This window comes from Natator depressus, chromosome 5 (assembly GCF_965152275.1).
Source record: "Natator depressus isolate rNatDep1 chromosome 5, rNatDep2.hap1, whole genome shotgun sequence".
Taxonomy (NCBI): domain Eukaryota; kingdom Metazoa; phylum Chordata; order Testudines; family Cheloniidae; genus Natator; species Natator depressus.
Genome location: NC_134238.1, coordinates 41738404 through 41757309, shown reverse-complemented (window position 1 = coordinate 41757309; position 18906 = coordinate 41738404). Strand labels below are relative to the sequence as shown.

The window sequence follows — 18906 nt, the reverse complement described above, 5'->3', positions numbered from 1 at the left end:
AAGTGGTTTTCTAAAGTAAAGGAAGTGTGTTGATATTGAGAATTCATGAAGATGTGAGTGCGGGTGGTGTGTTCCATGTGTAAGGGGACTCTTGCCCCCTTACTAACATTCAGTGGGGGTGTTTTGGTTGGCTAGCTCCCAGTACTAAAAGGGGAAGGGTCTATGGGAAACCAGGACCCTGAGACTGATAGTCCCCAGGAACAATAGGGAGAGGCTAATGCGCCAGGTCAGCCTGAATGACAGGGCAAGCAGGCTAATCAGGGAGTCAGGAGGCCAGTGAGGTCCCATCCTCTGTGTGAGCTGGATTTGCCTGGGTCAGACAGAGTGGGGCCAAGCTAAGCTGGGGAGCAGAGCTGTGCCAGATCCAGAGAGACCAGAAAAGCAACCCAGAGAGAACAGACCCTGTCCTGGGAGCAGAGCTGCAGCCCCATAGCTAGAGGCACAGCCCAGAGAGAGCAGACTTGCCCTGGGAGCAGAGCTACAGCAACCAGAGCCAGAGGGGCCAGAAAAGCAGCCCACGAAGCCGGTCAGTGCTGGGAGCAGAGTCACAGAAGCAGCCTGCAGAGCAGACCTGTCCTGGGAGCAGAGCTGCAGCAACCAGAGCCAGAGGGGCCAAAGAAGCAGCCCAGGGAGCTGGAGGCAGAGCAGCAGCAGCGCTGAGACAGATTGGTGGAGCTGTGGCTGGAGTGGTCCGGAGCTGGGTGTGGTGAGGAGAGCGAGGGGGACCCTGGGCAGCAGGCCCAGCACAGGGAGACGCCTCAGCCAAGAGGCTCTGCAGGCCAGGCTTGGATCGTAACCCCGACAGGGCGGGGGCGACGCTGGGAAGAAGGGTCCTACCGCTTAGAGCCTGAGAGCGTGTGGCCACCACCAGAGCAAGTGTCCAACCCACAGCATCCCTACAGCACAGCCAGGGCCTGAGAAGGCAGCCTGGGACTTACAAGGAACAGACTGTGAACTGTCTGGACATTCCAGAGACACTGTTTGTGATGTTCCCTGCCACAGAGCGGGTTGATGTGTTTCCTTTAACCTTTCCCATTTTTCCTTATTCTTTTTAAAATTAATTGTTGATTAAATAACTTGCATTTGCTTTAACTTGTATGTAATGGTCAGTGGGTCAGAGAAGTGCCCAGTGCAGAGAGTACCCCGGAGTGGGGACACTCTAGCCCCTGTCCTAGGTGACCACAGCAAGGTTGGGGGTCGACCCCCCAGGAATCCTGGGCCCAGCCTTGTTGGGGTTACGAGGACTGTGCCAGACAGGAGAGTGGAAGGGGAGGGAGGCCACTGGGTAAAAGAAGTGGGAGCAAGGACTCAGATCCTTTCGCTAGCCCACTTCACCGGGGTAGTGCAGAAGCCAGGAAAGTTCCCCACAATAGTGGGACTATTCCCCCGCTTACACATGTCTTAAATAAAAGGTAATAGCTAAAACTTTTGGAGATTGTAAAAGCCAATCTTGACCTACTTCTGGCATCTAGATATCAGCTGTAAATGGAGGACAGCTGTCTGTTCATCTCCCCCCAACTCTGGGAGTTAACATTGCTGAGTTGGAAATGCAGAACACACACTGCAAGCAGAGTGCAGTAATGGAATCTGTGTGCAAAGAATGCAGCAACATTAGCTAGCCCTTAAGGTAATTTAAGGAGCATACAGTGTGTTCCAATTTTTTTAAAGCAGAATACACAATTTAAATGTTAAACAAGTGTGGAAGTATTTCACAGACCCATAACATGCTGTTCAGTCAGACAGCAATAAGTCTTTGTTACCAGAGAGAAGCATGGCTAATGGGTGTAAAGAAAGACTAAAAAAGTAGGAAATGCCATAATTCAATAGGCCTATATTTTTATCAAGCCTCATATCCTACCGTTTGGCAATGGTCCTTAATTAGATTCTTAAAATAAGACATCCAACACTGGTCCCAGTACAGATCCTTGGGGGATCCTGCTATTTACCTTCCTCCTCTGTGAAAACTGACCATAGATTCCTACCCTTTGTTTCCTACCTTTTAACCAGTTACTGATCCTTGAGAGGAAATTCCCTCTTATCCATGACTGCTTACTTTGCTTAAGAGTCTTTTGGGGGCTTTGGCAAAGGCTTTCTGAAAGTCCAGTTATACTATATCCACTAGTCACCCTTGTCCACATGTTTGTTGACGCCATCAAATAATTCTAATAGATTGGTGAGGCATGATATTTATCAAGTTGTATGATGATTTTGTTCTTTACTATAGTTTCAGTCAATTTTCCTGGTACTGAAGATAGGTTTAACAGTCTGTAATTGCCAGGATCACGCCTGGAGCATTACATTAGCTATCTTCCAGTCTTCTGGTACAGAGGCTGATTTAAGAGCAGTTAGCAGTTCTGCAATTTCATATTTACGTTCCTTCAGAACTCTTGGGTGAATACCATCTGGTCTTGGTGGCTGGAAAATATAGTGCCCATATTTTAAAAAGGGAAGAAAGAGAACCTGGGGAACTACATACTGGTCAGCCTCACTTCAGTCCCCGGCAAAATCATGGAGCAGATCCTCAAGGAATCCATTCTGAAGCACTTGGAGGAGAGGAAGGTGATCAGGAGCAGTCAACATGGATTCATCAAGGGCAAGTCATGCCTGACCAACCTTATTGCCTTCTATGATGAGATAACTGGCTCTGTGGATATGGGGAAAGCAGTGGACGTGATATATCTTGACTTTAGCAAAGCTTTTGATACGGTCTCCAATAGTAGTCTTGCCAGCAAGTTAAAGAAGTATGGATTGGATGAATAGACTATAAGGTGGATAGAAAGCTGGCTAGATTGTCAGGCTCAACAGGTAGTGATCAACGGCTTGATGTCTAGTTGGCAGCCGTTATCAAGCGGAGTGCCCCAGGGGTCGGTCCTGGGGCCGGTTTTGTCCAACATCTTTATTAATGGTTTGGATGATGGGATTAATTGCAACCTCAGCAAGTTTGCAGATGACACGAAGCTGAGGGAAGAGGTAGATACGATGGAGCGTAGGCATAGGGTCCAGAGTGACTTAGACTAATTGGAGGATTGGGCCAAAAGAAATCTGATGAGGTTCAACAAGGAAAAGTGCAGCGTCCTGCACTTAGGAAAGAAGAATCCATGCACCACTACAGGCTGAGGACCAACTGGCTAAGCAGCAGTTCTGCAGAAAAGGACCTGGGAATTACAGTGGACGAGAAGCTGGACATGAGTCAGCAGTGTGCCCTTGTTGCCAAGAAGGTCAACGGCATATTGGGTTGTATTAGTGGGAGCATTGCCAGCAGATTGAGGGAAGTGATTATTCCCCTCTATTCGGTACTGGTGAGGCCACACCTGGAGTACTGAGTCCAGTTTTGGGGCCGCCACTACAGAAGGGATGTGGATATATTTGGAGAGAGTATAGCATAGGGCAACAAAAATGATTAGGGGTCTGGGGCATATGCCTTACAAGGAGAGGCTGAGGGAACTGGGGTTATTTAGTCTGCAGAAGAGAAGAGTGAGGAGGTATTTGTTCGCAGTCTTCAGTTACCTGAAGGGGGGTTCCAAAGAGGATGGAGTTAGGCTGTTCTCAGTAGTGGCAGATGACATAACAAGAAGCAATGGTCTCAAGTTGGAGTGGGGGAGGTCTAGGTTGGATATTAGGAAACACTATTGCACTAGGAGGGTGGTGAAGCACTGGAATGGGTTACTTAGGGAGGTGGTAGAATCTCCGTCCTTAGAGGTTTTTAAGGCCCAGCTTGACAAAGCCCTGGCTGGGATGATTTAGTTGGTGTTGGTCCTGCTTTGAGCAGGGGATTGGACTAGATGACCTCCTGAGATCTCTTCCAACCCTAATATTCTATGATTCTATGACTTGTACTGTATAGTTTGTTCCAAAAACTCCTCTATTCGCACCTCCATCTGGGACAGTTCCTCAGATCTGTCACTTAAAAAGAAGGGCTTGGGTGTGGGGTTCTCCCCCGTATCCTCTGCAGTGAAGACCAATGCAAAGAATTCATTTAGCTTCTCCACAATGGCTTTGTCTTCATTCAGTGCTCATTTAGCAGCTCGACTGTCCAGTGGCCCCACTGATTATTTGGCAGGCTTTCTGCTTCTTAAACTTTTTGCTGTTAGTTTTTGTGTTAGAACTAGTTTTAGCTCGTTCTTTACATTCTTTCTTGTCTTGCCTTACTATACTTTTACACTTGCGAGAGCTTATGCTCCTTTTTCTCTTCCTCAATGGGATTAATTTCCAATTTTACACTTGCCAGAGCTTATGCTCCTTTCTCTCTTCCTCAATGGGATTCATTTCCAATTTTTAAAAGATGCTTTTTTTGCTTCTAACCACCTCTTTTACTTTGCTGTTTAGCCAGGGTGGTATTTTTGGTCCTGTTACTGCGTTTTTTATTTGGGATACACATTTATTTGAGCCACTTATGTTTTTAAATAGTCTCCATGCAGTTTGTAGACATTTCACCCTCATAACTGGTTCTTTTAATTTCTATTTAACTAGCTTCCTCATTTTTGTATACTTCCCTTTTTGAAGTTCAGTGCTATGATGGTGGATGTCTTTGGCATTTCCCTCCCCACCCCCCAAGGATGTTAAATTTAATTACATTATGGCTGCTGTTACCAAGCAGTTCAGCTAGATTCACTTCTTGGACCAGATCCAGGTTTTCACTTAGGACTAAATCAAGAATTGCCTCTCCCCTGGTGGGTTCCAGGACTAATTGCTCCAAGAAGCAGTTATTTAATGGGTCTAGAAACTTTGTCTCTGCATCCCAATCAACGAGGATAACTGAAGTTTCCCATTATTATTGCATTGTCTGCCTTTGTAGTAGGGCAGTCAAATTATTTTAAAAAATAATCACAATTTATCATGAGATTAAAAAATAGTCACGATTAATCAGAGTTTTAATCACACTATTAAACAATAATAGAATGCTAATTTAAATTGACTATAAATATTTTTGTATGTTTTTCTACATTTTTAATTATATTAATTTCAATTATAACACAGAATTCAAACTGTAGAGTGCTCACTTATATTAATATTGGTTAAATATTTGCACTGTAAAAAAGATAAAAGAAAGCATTTTTCAATTCACCTCAAGCAAGTCCACTCAGTCCTACTTCTTATTCAGCTAATCACTAAAACAAACAAGTTTGTTTACATTTGCGGGACATAATGCTGCTCGCTTATTTACAACCTGAAAGTGAGAACAGGCATTCGCATGGCACTGTTGTACCCAGCGTTGCAAGGTATTTTGGTACCAGATATGCAAAACATTAATATGCCCCTTCATGTTTTGACTTGTAAGTTTTAAAGTTTTACATTGTTTTGTTTTTGAGTACAGTTATGTTAAAAAAAAAAGTCTACATTTGTAAGTCTTTCATGATAAAGAGATTGCACTACAGTACTTGTATTAGGTGAATTAAAAATGCTATTTATTTAGTTTTTTTACAGTACAAATATTTGTAATAAAAATATAAAGTGAGCACTGTACACTTTTTGTACTGTTTTAATTGAAATCGGTATATTTGAAAATGTAGAAAAACATCCAAAAATATGTGTAGTAAATTTAAATTGGTATTCTATTATTGTTTAACCGTGCAATTAAAACCGCAATTAATTTTTTAATCTAGTTAATTTGTTTTGCATTAATTGCATGCATTAACTGTGATTAATTGACAGCCCTAGTTTGTAGCATCTCTAATTTCCCTGTTCATTTCCGTCACCCTCACCATCCTAGTCAGGGGTATATTCCTACTGCTATACTCTTATTGTTCAAGACTTGAATTTCTATCCATAGAGATTCTGTGGTACACAGTTTGATTCATTTAAGATTTTTTTACTTTGGCTGGTGCTTTTTTTCACATTTAGTGCCACACCCCCACCAGCACAACCTATTTTATCATTCCTATATATTTTGTACCCTGGTATTACTGCGTCCATTTGATTATCCTTATTCCACCAAGTTTCTGTGATACCTATTACATCAATATCCTTATTTAATGCCAGGCTCTTTAGTTCACCCATCTTACTATTTAGACTTCTATCATATGTGTCAAGGTCCCTTCCCCACTCTGAACTCTAGGGTACAGATGTGGGGACCTGCATGAAAGACCCCCTAAGCTTATTCTTACCAGCTTAGGTTAAAAATCTCCCCAAGGTACAGATTTTGCCTTGGCCTTGAACAGTATGCTGCTGCCATCACCAAGCGTTTTAAACAAAGAACAGGGAAAGAGACCACTTGGAGACGTCTTCCCCCCCCAAGCCCCCCCCCAAGCCCTACACCCCCTTTCCTGGGGAAGGCTTCATAATAATCATCACCAATTGGTACAGGTGAACACAGACCCAAATCATTGGATCTTAAGAACAATGAAAAATCAATCAGGTTCTTAAAAGAAGAATTTTAATTAAAGAAAAGGTAAAAGAAGCACCTCTGTAAAATCAGGATGGTAAATACCTTACAGGGTAATCCGATTCAAAAAGAATCCCTCTAGGCAAAACCTTAAGTTACAAAAAGACACAAAAACAGGAATACACATTCCCTCCAGCACAGCTTATTGTACAAGCCATTACACAAAAGAAAATCTAACACATTTTCTAGCTAGATTACTTACTAACTTTACAGGAGTTGTAAGACTGCATTCCTGATCTGTTCCCGGCAAAAGCATCACACAGACAGACCAAACCTTTTGTTCCCCTGCCTCCAGATTTGAAAGAATCTTGTCCCCTCACTGGCCATTTTGGGTCAGGTGCCAGCGGGGTTACCTTAGCTTCTTAACCCTTTACAGGTGAAAGGATTTTGCCTCTGGCCAGGAGGGATTTTACAGCATTTTATACAGAAAGGTGGTTACCCTTCCCTTTATATTTATGACAATATGTATAGGTAACAGCGACAGACCCTGGTCATCAGCAGGCGGGATTGAACCTGGGACCTCTAGAGCTTAGTGCATGAGCTAAAAGCCATACGGCTATTAGCTAAGGCTGTAGAGCAGACTCATTAACCTCTCTCTAAGTGGTCTTGGTGCCACTAGATGGGACAGCACTTGTACATTGTCAATATTCAGTTGCTTACCTTTATGTGTTCTATTTAAATGGGAATCTTACATTTGACTGTTCCTCAGTAGCTCCTATCTGAACTTTACCAACTTCTCTCCTGCCCTCTTTACTAGGATATAGAGTTCACCTTTTAATAAAAATTCCTCCCTTAGGGATGTCTCTGCCTGAACCATGTTCTCATCTGTACCTGTTGGCTTTCTCCCACTCCTTAGTTTAAAAAATCCTGTATAACCTTTTACATTTTACAAGCCAGCAATCTTGTTCTCTTTTGGTTTAGGAAGAGCCCATCTTTCCCGTAGGCTCCTCTTTCCCCCAAAGCCTCCCCAGTTCCTAATAAACCTAAATCCCTTCTCTCTCCGCCATCATCTCATCCAGGCATTGAGACCCTGCAGTTCCGCTGGTCTTCCTGGCCCTGTGCTTGGAACTCTCTTGCCCAGCAGCCTCAATTTGGCCTCCACGCCCTCTCTCCTACCTTTACCTATGTCATTGGTACCTACCCTGTACTATGAACGTGGGCTCCTCCCCAGCACTACACAAAAGTCTGTCTAGGTATCTCATGAGATCCACAACCTTCACACCCGGCAGCCAAGTTCTCCTGCAGTTCATCATGCAGTTCTCCTGGTCATCACAAACCTAGATATCTATATTTCTATTAAGTGAATCCCCCATTCTGCTACCTGGCTCTTCCTAGTTACTGGGTCCTCTCCTTCAGTGGGAGCCTCAGTGTGAGGGGCTAGCATGACATCATCTAGAAGGAGGTCCCAGCTATGGAATCATTTCCCTCTACTCCAGCTTGACGTCTGCTTCCCTGAGACTTTCATCCTCCTCAGCAGTACAGACGCTGTCAGACTGGGGGTGGGACCACACTATTGTGTGTCTGAAAGTCTTGTCTATGTACCTCTCTGTCTCCCTTCGCTCTTCCAGTTCAGCCACTCTGGTCTCAAGAGTCCATACTCAGTCTCTGAGGGCCATGAGTTGCTTGCACCGAAAATACACATATGCCACCGGCCCACAAGGCAGGTAATTGTACATGCTGCATTCAGTACAATAAACTGGGTAGTTCCCTCTGCTGCTGGACTTCTGCCAGTATTATTTTTACTCTTGCAAGATTTGTTTGTGACCTAAGTTTAGAGAATGTTAGGTGTAGAAGAGTGTTTTTGTTTGGTTTTTCTCCTCCTTTCTGTGTTTCTTTTCTCAAGGGTTTTCTGGTGTAGTTAGGTTAAAACCCCTCAGCCTCCTCTTCCTGCCACTGAACTGTCTCTGCTGCCAAACTCTCCTTGGTAATTCACTCTGTCCCACTCTCGAGAGCTGGACCTAGAAGGAATGCCTCTCTTAACTCCCTCACATAACTCCCCTGTTTGCTGCTACTGGTCGCTTAGGAGCTGGCTTTTTAAACCCCTGTTCTCACTGAGATAGGATCCCTTAACAAGGGCATGGAGCTAAAGGGCTTAGGGATAAAAGACTAGCACGCTAGAGCCTCATTAGTAAGCTCTCAGCCTAGCCTAGCCGGCCACTTGGCTCAGCACACAGCCTCCCACAACAGACCACACCATGCTCTAAAATGTACCTAGTTTGTGTTGATGTAGTTCATTTCAAACAACTCTAAGTTAACATGAACTAGGTACATTTTAGTATACATCAGCAGGGTCTAGATGTGCATTTACCGCACAGCACACTGGTGTGCTTTAGAAATCACACCCCTCTGGTGCTCTTTGTATAGACAAGCCCTAAAGTGGTTGGGTTTTAAGTAATTCCTGATTGTAGTACTAATTGCATCTATGTCTGCTTTGCCCAAACACTATCATTTTGACAGGAAATACCACTGGTTAATTAAGAAGTTGTATCCCATTTCAGACTTGTTGCCTCTTTAGTTTGAGAGTTGTCTTCCTCTTGTTAATGGGGGATTATAAATAGATGTCCAAGATAGTCCTTCACTATATAGTGTGATTGCTTATTTAGTTTGCTTTCATTTTGCAGATTGGCATGGCGAACTGACTTGCTACACAGAGAGAAAAATAAGTCTATTTTGCTCCTGGTTGCCTGTCCCCTGTGCTCCAAAAACTACTACTTATACAATAATTTTAAAGTGGTAAGTTTGAAAGACATTTCAGAAAGTCTGTCATTGTTGCTTGGTGTGATTCTTTCTGTCCTGACTTAAGTTCTCTCTCTTATATTAAGCATGCCATCAGATTCTAGACAGTTAAACGCTGAAAGTCAAAGTCTTCCCTCGGATTTGTACTTACATGTAGTACCCACTGATTTCAGGGGGAACTGCATTTTAGAAACTGATGGGAGAAATTGGTGTGGAGGATGGAAAAAGATTCAAGGCAGGTGAGCTAGTAGGCAGTGCACAAGCATACAGGACCTCTGCATAGATGGCTCTGGCCTCCACCAGTTTATGTATCTATCTCAGCATTTCCTATAGAGTCCACCACACTAGTATCTAATTTCAGTAAGGAAAGGGATTAACTGCTCTGCTAGTTCCACAGGGGAAGGTGCAGGTGACCATCCTTTCCTTGTTAGGGACAAATCAATGGAAACTCCATGAATACAATCTCACAGGTTTCCTTGCAAAGGTTCTTCCTCCTTTGGGACAACCTGGTTGGTAGTTGTACTGGGGAGGAGGGGGAAGTAGCGGTCTGAACTGTGATGTGATTTTTCACTATACTGTGTGGGTTGACATGTACACCATTTGCTGTTTACATTTACAAGAGCCGTGATTAGGAGCACATCCTAATGCTGAGTAAATGGCTGTGCAGTGAGGAATTCCCCTAGACCCACTGGGGCCAGCGAGCAAGAGAATCATCTCTTACAGGCCGGAATGGCAGTGGAGGTGCTTGGTAGCTGCAGTGCTCCCCACTGACTCCTGCACTCTCCCATTCTGTGGGGAATGGCTGGTGGATCCAGCCAGCTCTACTCCAACTCCTCCCCTGCCCGACTCAGTCTCCAAAGCGCCTCTATTCCCTGGAGTGCTAGGAACTCCGTTGGAGCACAGACCTGTGTTGAGAACCCATTGCACTTGCCTTGCCCCAGCAGAAGCACCAAATCTATTGTACTTCAATTGGGGCACTCTGTAGCTGTGCAGAGCAGGCAGGTCTTGCCTATCGTTTGCCTCGCTCCTGGCTGAATGTGTGTTTCTATATACATAGTGTATGTGTAACTTTAGCGCCCTCGTGGCCACGATGGAGTCTGCTCTGCAGGCAGCTCTGGCCAAGAGATGGCGCGCGCAGGAATGCAGCAGGAAAAATTCCCTCCACCCCAGGGGCACCTGTTCCAAACCCCCCAGAGTGAACACGCACACCCACAGGAAAAGTACAATGGATATAACAAAGGGAGATATTTATTTACAGAGGGATGAGAGGAGAAAAGCAACAAGGGGAAGTACAGGGGGAGCAGCAGAACAAGGCAGGTTCTCTCTCCTTCACTTTGTCCAGGGCGTCCCGGCTGAAGCCCTTCTCTTCCTGCGCTCCAGAGCCACACCCCCAAGTTTCCCTCCTTTCTCTCACTGCTCCCCCTCCCCACTAGGAAAAAGATTTAAAGAGGCCATACTCTCTAAACCCCAAAGGGTTACATATGTGAGTATTCCAATGGCTCCAGAAGGCCCCAGCCATCGTCAGGCCCCATTTTGCTAGGTGCTGTACATACACATAGCAAGAGAGAGATCCCGCCCTGAAAAGCTTACATTCAGAACAGAGAAGGCAGATGAAGGGTAGAAAGAAGAGATTCAGCATACAAGCAGAAGACTGAGAACCAAGGCACAGAGAGATTGTGACTTTTCCAAAGTCACACAGAGAGACTGTTGCAGTGATAGGATTTGATCCAAGGTCTCCCGAATTCTAGTCCAGTGCTCTTAACAAGAAAATATTCTTCCTTTTTATTGGGTTTTTAAAAAAGCATTTTCTTACGCCAAGCTGAGGACATTATTGCTTTCTGCAATTAACATCAGTTGGAAATTGGAAGAGTACTGTATATGATTTAGCTGTCATGAAGGAAGAGATTAAAGAAAAACCTTACACAGATGCTCTAGCTGTGTACTCAAAAAATCAGACTTAGAAGATGGGGGAGAAAACCTTCAAACGTTGTTCATGTATTAAATATTGCATTGTGACCACGTATTGAATTCTAAAAAATCTGGTAGGTAAGTAATATCACTAGCCATAAAATAAATATTCCATTTTAAAAACAGTGTTGAGACGGCACACCTTAGCTGTACAAAGTCTTCTGTCCTCAGAGTACGGGAAAGGATGTATAACCTTTTAGGGGGTATGAAATAGGATGTTCCCAGACTGTCTATCTTTTTATCTCCCATTTTTGTTTACATGCCAGGAAATTATACTAAAATCTGTGTTTAAGTATCATTAAGGCTCCATAGTTAAATCACTCAGAGGTCAGGAAATGCCAAAGTAAAAGTTTGAACATAAAGTTATTCTCCCCCCTTGTGTATATGCAGTTATAATGCAATTTTTAGTTACATCACATACTATTTACCAAATAATGCCCTATATTATAATATACAATTATTTTCTACAGCCATGGATACACATGTAACATTTACAGAACTTTGTCCTACACTGTGACCGTCAGGCAAAAAGGGCCAAATCCTCAGCTGTGCTGGGGCCACTCCACCCGCTTTGATTTCCCCAGGATAGGAGAATCATTGGGTTGTTTAGAGACACCACAATGGCTCCTGCACCAATCTCCCTTCCTGGTCCCACCAGTGGAGTCATGGCTACAGTAATGGGATTTGATGGAGGCAATTCCTGGGTGCCTCAATGTCCCATAGGAGCTATTGACAGCCAGCACAGTTTAGGGCAGTCTTCAGACTGTTCTAATTTATGCCAGGGAACTAGTCTGGCACTGAGCTGGCTGAGGTAAGTATGGCACAAGATACCTTTCCATTCCTCCTCCTGAAAAGCATTGAGACCATAATGTATGAAAATCATTCCTATACCAGGTATGTGAAAGAGTTTGATCCTGAGGACAGTGGCAGTTGAGAACCCTCTGATCTTGCAGGTTTGATCTGTAACTAAATAAAGGTTCCTGTGGAGCCCTGCCTCAGTCACTCTGCATCTGACAAGATTCACCATACAAGGGTGTGGGAAAAGTGGTATATCTGAGAAACCATGTGATTCAGATATGTGTGGGGGCAGAGTTAACCTTTGACTGTAAAGCCTCAAGTGTTTGTAAAGTTCAGGTAGGGAATCTCAAAGTAAGGCTAGCATTATTTTATTTGCATTCATATTCAACAAAAAATGCATGTCAAATTTGTAAAGACACTTAAATCTGAACAGAAATAGAATTGCTTGGTTACCAGCGTTACATTCATTGGTCTGGTTCAAATGGATGGGTCTGTAGTGATAACTAGGGCCTTGTGAGCCTAACTGAGGGAAAGTAGATAAAAGTTTATGAAGTATCACAATAAATTAACAATAAATGTTGATGGAAAAAGGTGCAAAAGGGCGTCAGATTAAATTAATCTAAACAAAAAGGCCTAATGATATAATTCAAGGACTGTGTTAAGATCACATCAGGTAATCAAGAAAAGTGTGGGACCAGAAATCAAGGAACCAAAATTGATGTGTTTGAAGTGAGGCCTAACAGAAAAATGAGGGGGTGGGCTATTCTGCCCATTACTACTTTTTGGATTCCTCAAAAAGATTTTTTTGGGAAAGCTAGAAATAAGTGAAAGATGAAAAAAACAAGCTTCTCCATCATTTCTGACCACCCACGGTCTCCTGGGACTCCAAGATCCACTGTGACACGACTGGGTCTTTTTTCATCCTAATCTTGAGAGATGTCCTGACCAAAGAGAGAGAGAGAGACCCAGATGACACTGCCACCAGTTCTGGCTAAATTCCAAACAGCCTTCTCCTTTTGCCTTCTGTTTAATAAGAGTTGTGCAATTAGAAAGTTGGCAACCCTAAAACTAAACACCCTAGCTCCACCCCTTCCCAGAGGCCATGCCCCGCCCCCCCCGGTCACTACATTCCCCCTCCTCAGTGGCTCGCGCTCCCCCACCCTCACTCACTGTCACTGGCTGGGGTATGGGAGGGGGTGAGAGCTCTGTCTCGGGGTGCAGGCTCTGGGGTGGGGCTGGGAATGAGGGGTTCAGGGTGCAGGGGGGGCTGTGGGTTGGGGCAGGGGTTTGGGGTGCAGGAGGGGGCTCCAGGCTGGGGGGGGGAAAGGGGTTCAGGGTGTGAGGGGGGCTCTGGGCTGGGGCAGGGGGTTGGGTGCAGAGGGGGTGAGGGCTCCATCTTGGGGTGCAGGCTCTGGGCTGGGGCAAGGGATGAGGAGTTTGGGGTGCAGAAGGGGGCTCCAGGCTGGGGGTGGGGCAGAGGGGTTCAGGGTGTGGGAGGGGGCTCTGAACTGGGGCAAGGGGTTGGGGTGCAGGGAGGTGAGGGTTCCATCTGGGGATGCAGGCTCTGGGTTGGGCCTGGGGATGAGGGGTTTGGGATGCAGGAGGGGGCACTGGGTTTGGGGGGGGGCTCAGGGCTGGAGTAGGGTCTTGGAGTTGGGGTTGGGGCATGGGCTTACCTCAGGTGGCTCCCGGTCAGCAGCACAGTTGGGGGGCGGGGGGCTGAGGCAGGCTTTGTGCCTGTCCTGACTCCATGCTGCGCCCCGGAAGTGGTCATCAGGTCCAGCTCCTAGGCAGAGGCGTGGGAGGCGGCTCTGTGCACTGCTCTCACCCGCAGGCACCACCCCAGTAGCTCCCATTGGCCGTGGTTCCCGGCCAATGGGAGTGCGGAGCCAGTGCTCGGGGTGGGGGCAGTGCACAGAGCTGCTGGCCGCTTCTGGGGTGCACCGCAGAGCTAGGACAGGTAGGGACTAGCTTGCCTTAGCTTCGCAGCACCGCCGATAGGACTTTTAACAGCCCGGTCAGCAGTGCTGACTGGAGCCACCAGAGTCCCTTTTCGACTGGGTGTTCCGGTTGAAAATCAGACACCTGGTCATCCTAATAAGAGTCTGGTTTAGCCAGCCAAAACTGCAACAAACCCAAAGAGACAGTTAAAAGCAATGTCCTAAACAGCCCAGCACTGGTACAAGTTTGCCAGATCTTGGAGTGGCTGATAGTGTGCCTTGCCTGTATTTTTTCAGCAGTGAGATTGCAAGGAAAAGTGAGCACCAAAGACAGAAGCTGCATTTTCTGTCTTTGCTGTTTTCTTCTTTCCCTGTTTGTATGCGGTTGTCTTGTTTTGTTTTCTAGGAAATGGGATTGGACATTAACAGTGACAACACCTGTTTTTAAAAATCTGTTTGCCATGGTACTAAGTAGGCTGAGGTGACTGAATTCCAAGCCTGAACTTTATTTAAAATTGTTTAATATTGGACAATAACAGGGTCATGTTAACACTACTAAGTCTTTGGGCCCATATATTCCACCAAAATTAATGCAAGTCTACACCTTTGAGATTGCCTTTTAAAGTTATTGTGTGTGTTCTAATTGCCCCCAAAATTTACCAGTTGTCATATTGCTGCTTTAATAAGTTATAGTTCAATAATGTTTATTTTAATGCTCTTTGCCTCAAGGGATAAAATCCTGAGATGTTTTGAAAGAACTACAACATCAACGTCCATCACAATAGAACGAAAATTCCTTTACATGAATCGTGCTGTAATTATTTGGGTATCAGCAAATTACTCCCATGAGAGCTATGTGAAAACAAAGAACATCTCCATTATACCCAGCAAGGCAGGTACAGTGCCTCTAATATGGTTCATTATTTGTATTACCATAGCATCTAAGATGCAATAGTTTGGCTAAAACTACAGTATAATTTTATTAAAGTATGGATTTTTTTGCTAAATTGTAACTCTCAGTATACACTTCTTACCACCAAATCAAATAGTTAAACCATAATTTGGACCTCTGGGGTGAAATCCCCACTCTAGTGACGTACATAGCGGAAGGATTTCACACCAGGAATGTTTGCTAGACTGTAAAGGAGCAATATCCAGAAACATACATCAATACACACACACACACACACACACACACACACACACACACACCCCTCTTCAGGCTCTTATTTTGTTTGCTGGCTTTCTGAAGACAGGGCTGGTTCAGCATCCTGTGTTTAAGGAAATCTATATAGTTAGAATCTCTGTGTGTTATGAGTCCTTTCCAGGTTTCGGTCTGTTTCTTGGGCAACTAAGAGTATGTCTACACTTTAAGAAAACGGGGGGCAGGGGACAAGCCATGGCAGGGAGTCTGAGGTCAGATCTACGACTCTGGCTCACAGTGCTCACACTACAGTGCTTAAAAATGGCAGTGTAGACATTCTCGCTCAGGCTTAGAGACCCATCCTCCTTGCTGGGTTTCAGACGCCCAGAGGGAACATCTATACTGCTATTTGTAATGTCGTACTACCTGCACAAGTCTGTAGACCCAGGTTCTGAGTGTCACTACAGTGGCTTATTTTGGGGGGGGGCGGGGCGCAGTGTAAACCTACCCATTGGGTAAGACCAAATCCGATTCAGGTTTGAGCTCAAGTCCCCCATCCATCCACACACAAATCAGTCTGACTTGGATCAGCAAACTTTCAGGACCTGGGTCCTACAACCCTGCTATAGGGCTCGGTCAGAGCCAGAGTATCACTGTGACTGTAGTCCAAGCCCTGCCATTTTGCAATGTTGACTCAGCTCAAGCGATAGACCCAAGTCAGACAGTCTATGTAGTGCAATATGGACACATTAACACAGTTGAGACCTGGGCCCAGCAATTGTAAGTCCAGGTTTACAATGCAGTGTCCATGCTCAGGTGTAGGCTTGGAAACCAAGCCTGGATCCCACAGACCTGGGTTAACAATGCAGCGTAGACATACTTAAGTTAGTTACACAATAATTTTATATAAAAGGATACTACCTGATTACAAATGAGATGTCAAGTCCTGTTCTTCTGATTAGGTGTTTATAGTGCAATTCACCATGGTATCCAAATATTGATCTAATCCTCAAGCGCTGCCCAAAGACTGAGTGAGACTTTGGTCATGGGCTCTTCTAGGAGACATGGGATTGGAGGTGGAGGGAGAACAGAGTCCTCACTACTACAGCACCCTACCAGAACCACTGCACAGCTGCTACTCTAGCCTCTGGTGGGGGTTTTTGGCCACTTTACATGTGTTAGGTTATGTCTACACTTTGAGCTGGAGATGTGATTCTCAGCTTGAGGAGACATACCTATGCTAGCTCTCAGTGAGCTAGCACGCTAAAAATAGACGGTAGCCCTGACAGCGAGAGTGGTGGGAGGTGCCAAGTTCATGCCTGTCAGAGATGGTAGATATGTAGTCTGAGCAGCTAACCCTTACCACAACTTGCACTACTGCAACTACATTCTATTTTTAGTGTGCTAGCTAGCTCAGGTACTTCTGCTGGAGCTGGAATCACACCCCCAGCTCAAAGTGTAGCCATAACCTTAGAGAAAAAAACAACAAGTAGTCCTTGTGGCACCCTAGAGACTAACAAATTTATTTGGGCATAAGCTTTCGTGGGCTAGAACCCACTTCATCAGATGCATAGAGTGGAAAATACAGTAGCAGATACACACACACACACAGTACATGAAAAGATGGGAGTTGCCTTATCAAGTGGAAGGGTCAGTCTAACGAGACAGTTCAATTAACAGAAGAATACCAAGGGAGGAAAAATCACTTCTGTAGTGGTAATGAGGGTGGCCCATTTCAAACAGTTGACAAGAAGGTGTGAGTAACAATAGGGGGAAATTAGTATGGTAAAATTAGTTTTCGTAATGGCCCATCCACTCCCAGTCTTTATTCAGGCCTAACTTGATGGTGTCCAGTTTGCAAATTAATTCCAATTCTGCGGTTTCACTTTGGAGTCTGTTTTTGAAGTTTTTTTGTTGAAGAATTGCCACTTTTAAGTCTATTATTGAGTAACCAGGGAGGTTGAATTGTTCTCCTACTGGTTTTTTACTGTTTTAATTCCTGGTGTCAGATTCATGTCCATTTAGTCTTTTGCGTAGAGACTGTCTGGTTTGGCCAATGTACATGGCAGAGGCCATTGCTGGCACATGATGGCATATGAAAAAGAAACTGTACTTGAAATTACACCTCTGACATACCCATAAAATACAGAAGCAATTAGAGTTCAGGATAGTCTTTTTAAACAGCATTATTGCTGGTGCTGTCAACATTCTAATTTGAGGATTGTGCCACTCATGCTGACTTTGAATGGTATCTGATACCACAAATTCTCATTGAAATCAACTGGACTACCTGCAGAGAAAGATCTTACCCTCACTGAGTAAATGTGGCAGAACTGGGCCTTTGTCTCATACTGCAAAATTTCACTAATGAATCCTTTCTCCATTTTGAAGATTGAAAATTGACATATTTAGTACTGAACAAACAGAAGGGAGAAAAAAATGTATTTATCATTGGTTTCCTCCTGTGTGTGTGTGTGTTTACGGCTTCTGCATTGTTCATTTTAGAGAAGTGTGCTATACACTCCATACGTGCTCACCAGTTATCAAACAGATTAATAATTAAGTGGGATGCACCAAAAAAGTCTATGCAATATGAACTGCAATATAAAGAAGCACGTCCAGCAGCCTCACAATGGATATTGGTGAGTAAATGAAGATTGATATCAATTTAAAAGCTTCAGCTGAAATATTACTGGTTCTACGATACACAGCACTGTTCTGACAAGACAAAAAAATACTCCTGTTAACGACCATTTAAGTTCTGTTAAGATGTCCCAGGCAGTGGGAGAGATCCTGAGCTAGTGTCAATCAGAATAGATCTGTTGACATTAATGAAGCCATGGTGAATTACATCAAGTGAGCCTCTGACCATACATTGGTTTCAGAGTAGCAGCCGTGTTAGTCTGTATCCGCAAAAAGAACAGGAGTACTTGTGGCACCTTAGAGACTAACAAATTTATTAGAGCATAAGCTTTCATGGGCTACAGAATGGCTAATTTCAGCTTGACAAAAAAGTGCCAAATGTTGCACCCTCTGCTCATGCTTAACCCCCACCTCTTACACACACATTACATTTTTAAGCTGGTGCTCAAGGAATCAGATACACAAGGCATTTTCAGTGCTAATGCAAAAGCTAGCTTAGCATTTTGAGCATTCACAACTCTTATTAAAAATCAATCTCAGTTGCACAAGTGGCTTGAGGGCTTTGAATGTATTATCTCACCTCTTCCATGTGCCTCAGCTTCAATTCCAAAGAAAGTGGAAAGTCTCTAAATCTTTCCATGATTCTGTATTTTCCCCCAGATCAATTTATTAATAGAAATATGTTACAGGACAAAATATTGTCTCCTAAAAATGCTTCTGCTCACTGTCTTAGCACTAGAGCAAGAGCTAGCCACCTAATTGCTTTTATTCATAATTATCACAAATATTTTCATGGCAATAAAAACTATAATGTAGAGTAGTAAGGAGACTTTAGGCCCAAATTTTCAAAAGTGCATCTCTGCCAACTATGTACATTGCCTATGTGATCACTGTAATTGTGCAAGCTACTATTAACTCCATACACAAATTAGCATTGAGGCACTAAGATTGTGCATACAGTTTTGAAAATTTTTGAGCCCAATGTGCATTTCTAATATTTCATTTTACCTCAATTTCTAGCTCTTTTGAGCTCCTAAATGAAGGCCCAACTCAGTAAAGCTCCTAAGCTTGTGCTTAAATCCATCCCTGGTCACAAAAGTACTTAAGCTTATGCTTCACTTTCAGTACATGCTTCAATCCTACTGAAGTCAATGGGACATAAGCACAAGCTTAACTTTAAACATGTGCTTAAGTGCCCTTCTTGAATCAGGATACTTTTCTGTAATGGGACTGAGTGTCTAATGGCTTTGTTAGGGCCCAATCCCTCAAAGTGCTTAGGTATGTAAGTCCCAGAC

At 44.2% G+C, this 18906-nt stretch overlaps 1 protein-coding gene across 1 annotated transcript in view; it reads left to right on the top strand.

Annotated features, from left to right (window-relative positions):
• LOC141988127 (interleukin-6 receptor subunit beta-like) overlaps positions 1-18906 on the top strand; it is a 57567-nt gene that overhangs the window by 9350 nt on the left and 29311 nt on the right. The window contains exons 4-6 of the mRNA XM_074953965.1: positions 9004-9115; positions 14554-14720; positions 17474-17610. Of these exons, the coding sequence (XP_074810066.1) occupies positions 9004-9115; positions 14554-14720; positions 17474-17610 (416 nt within the window). The remainder of the gene's footprint in view (positions 1-9003; positions 9116-14553; positions 14721-17473; positions 17611-18906) is intronic.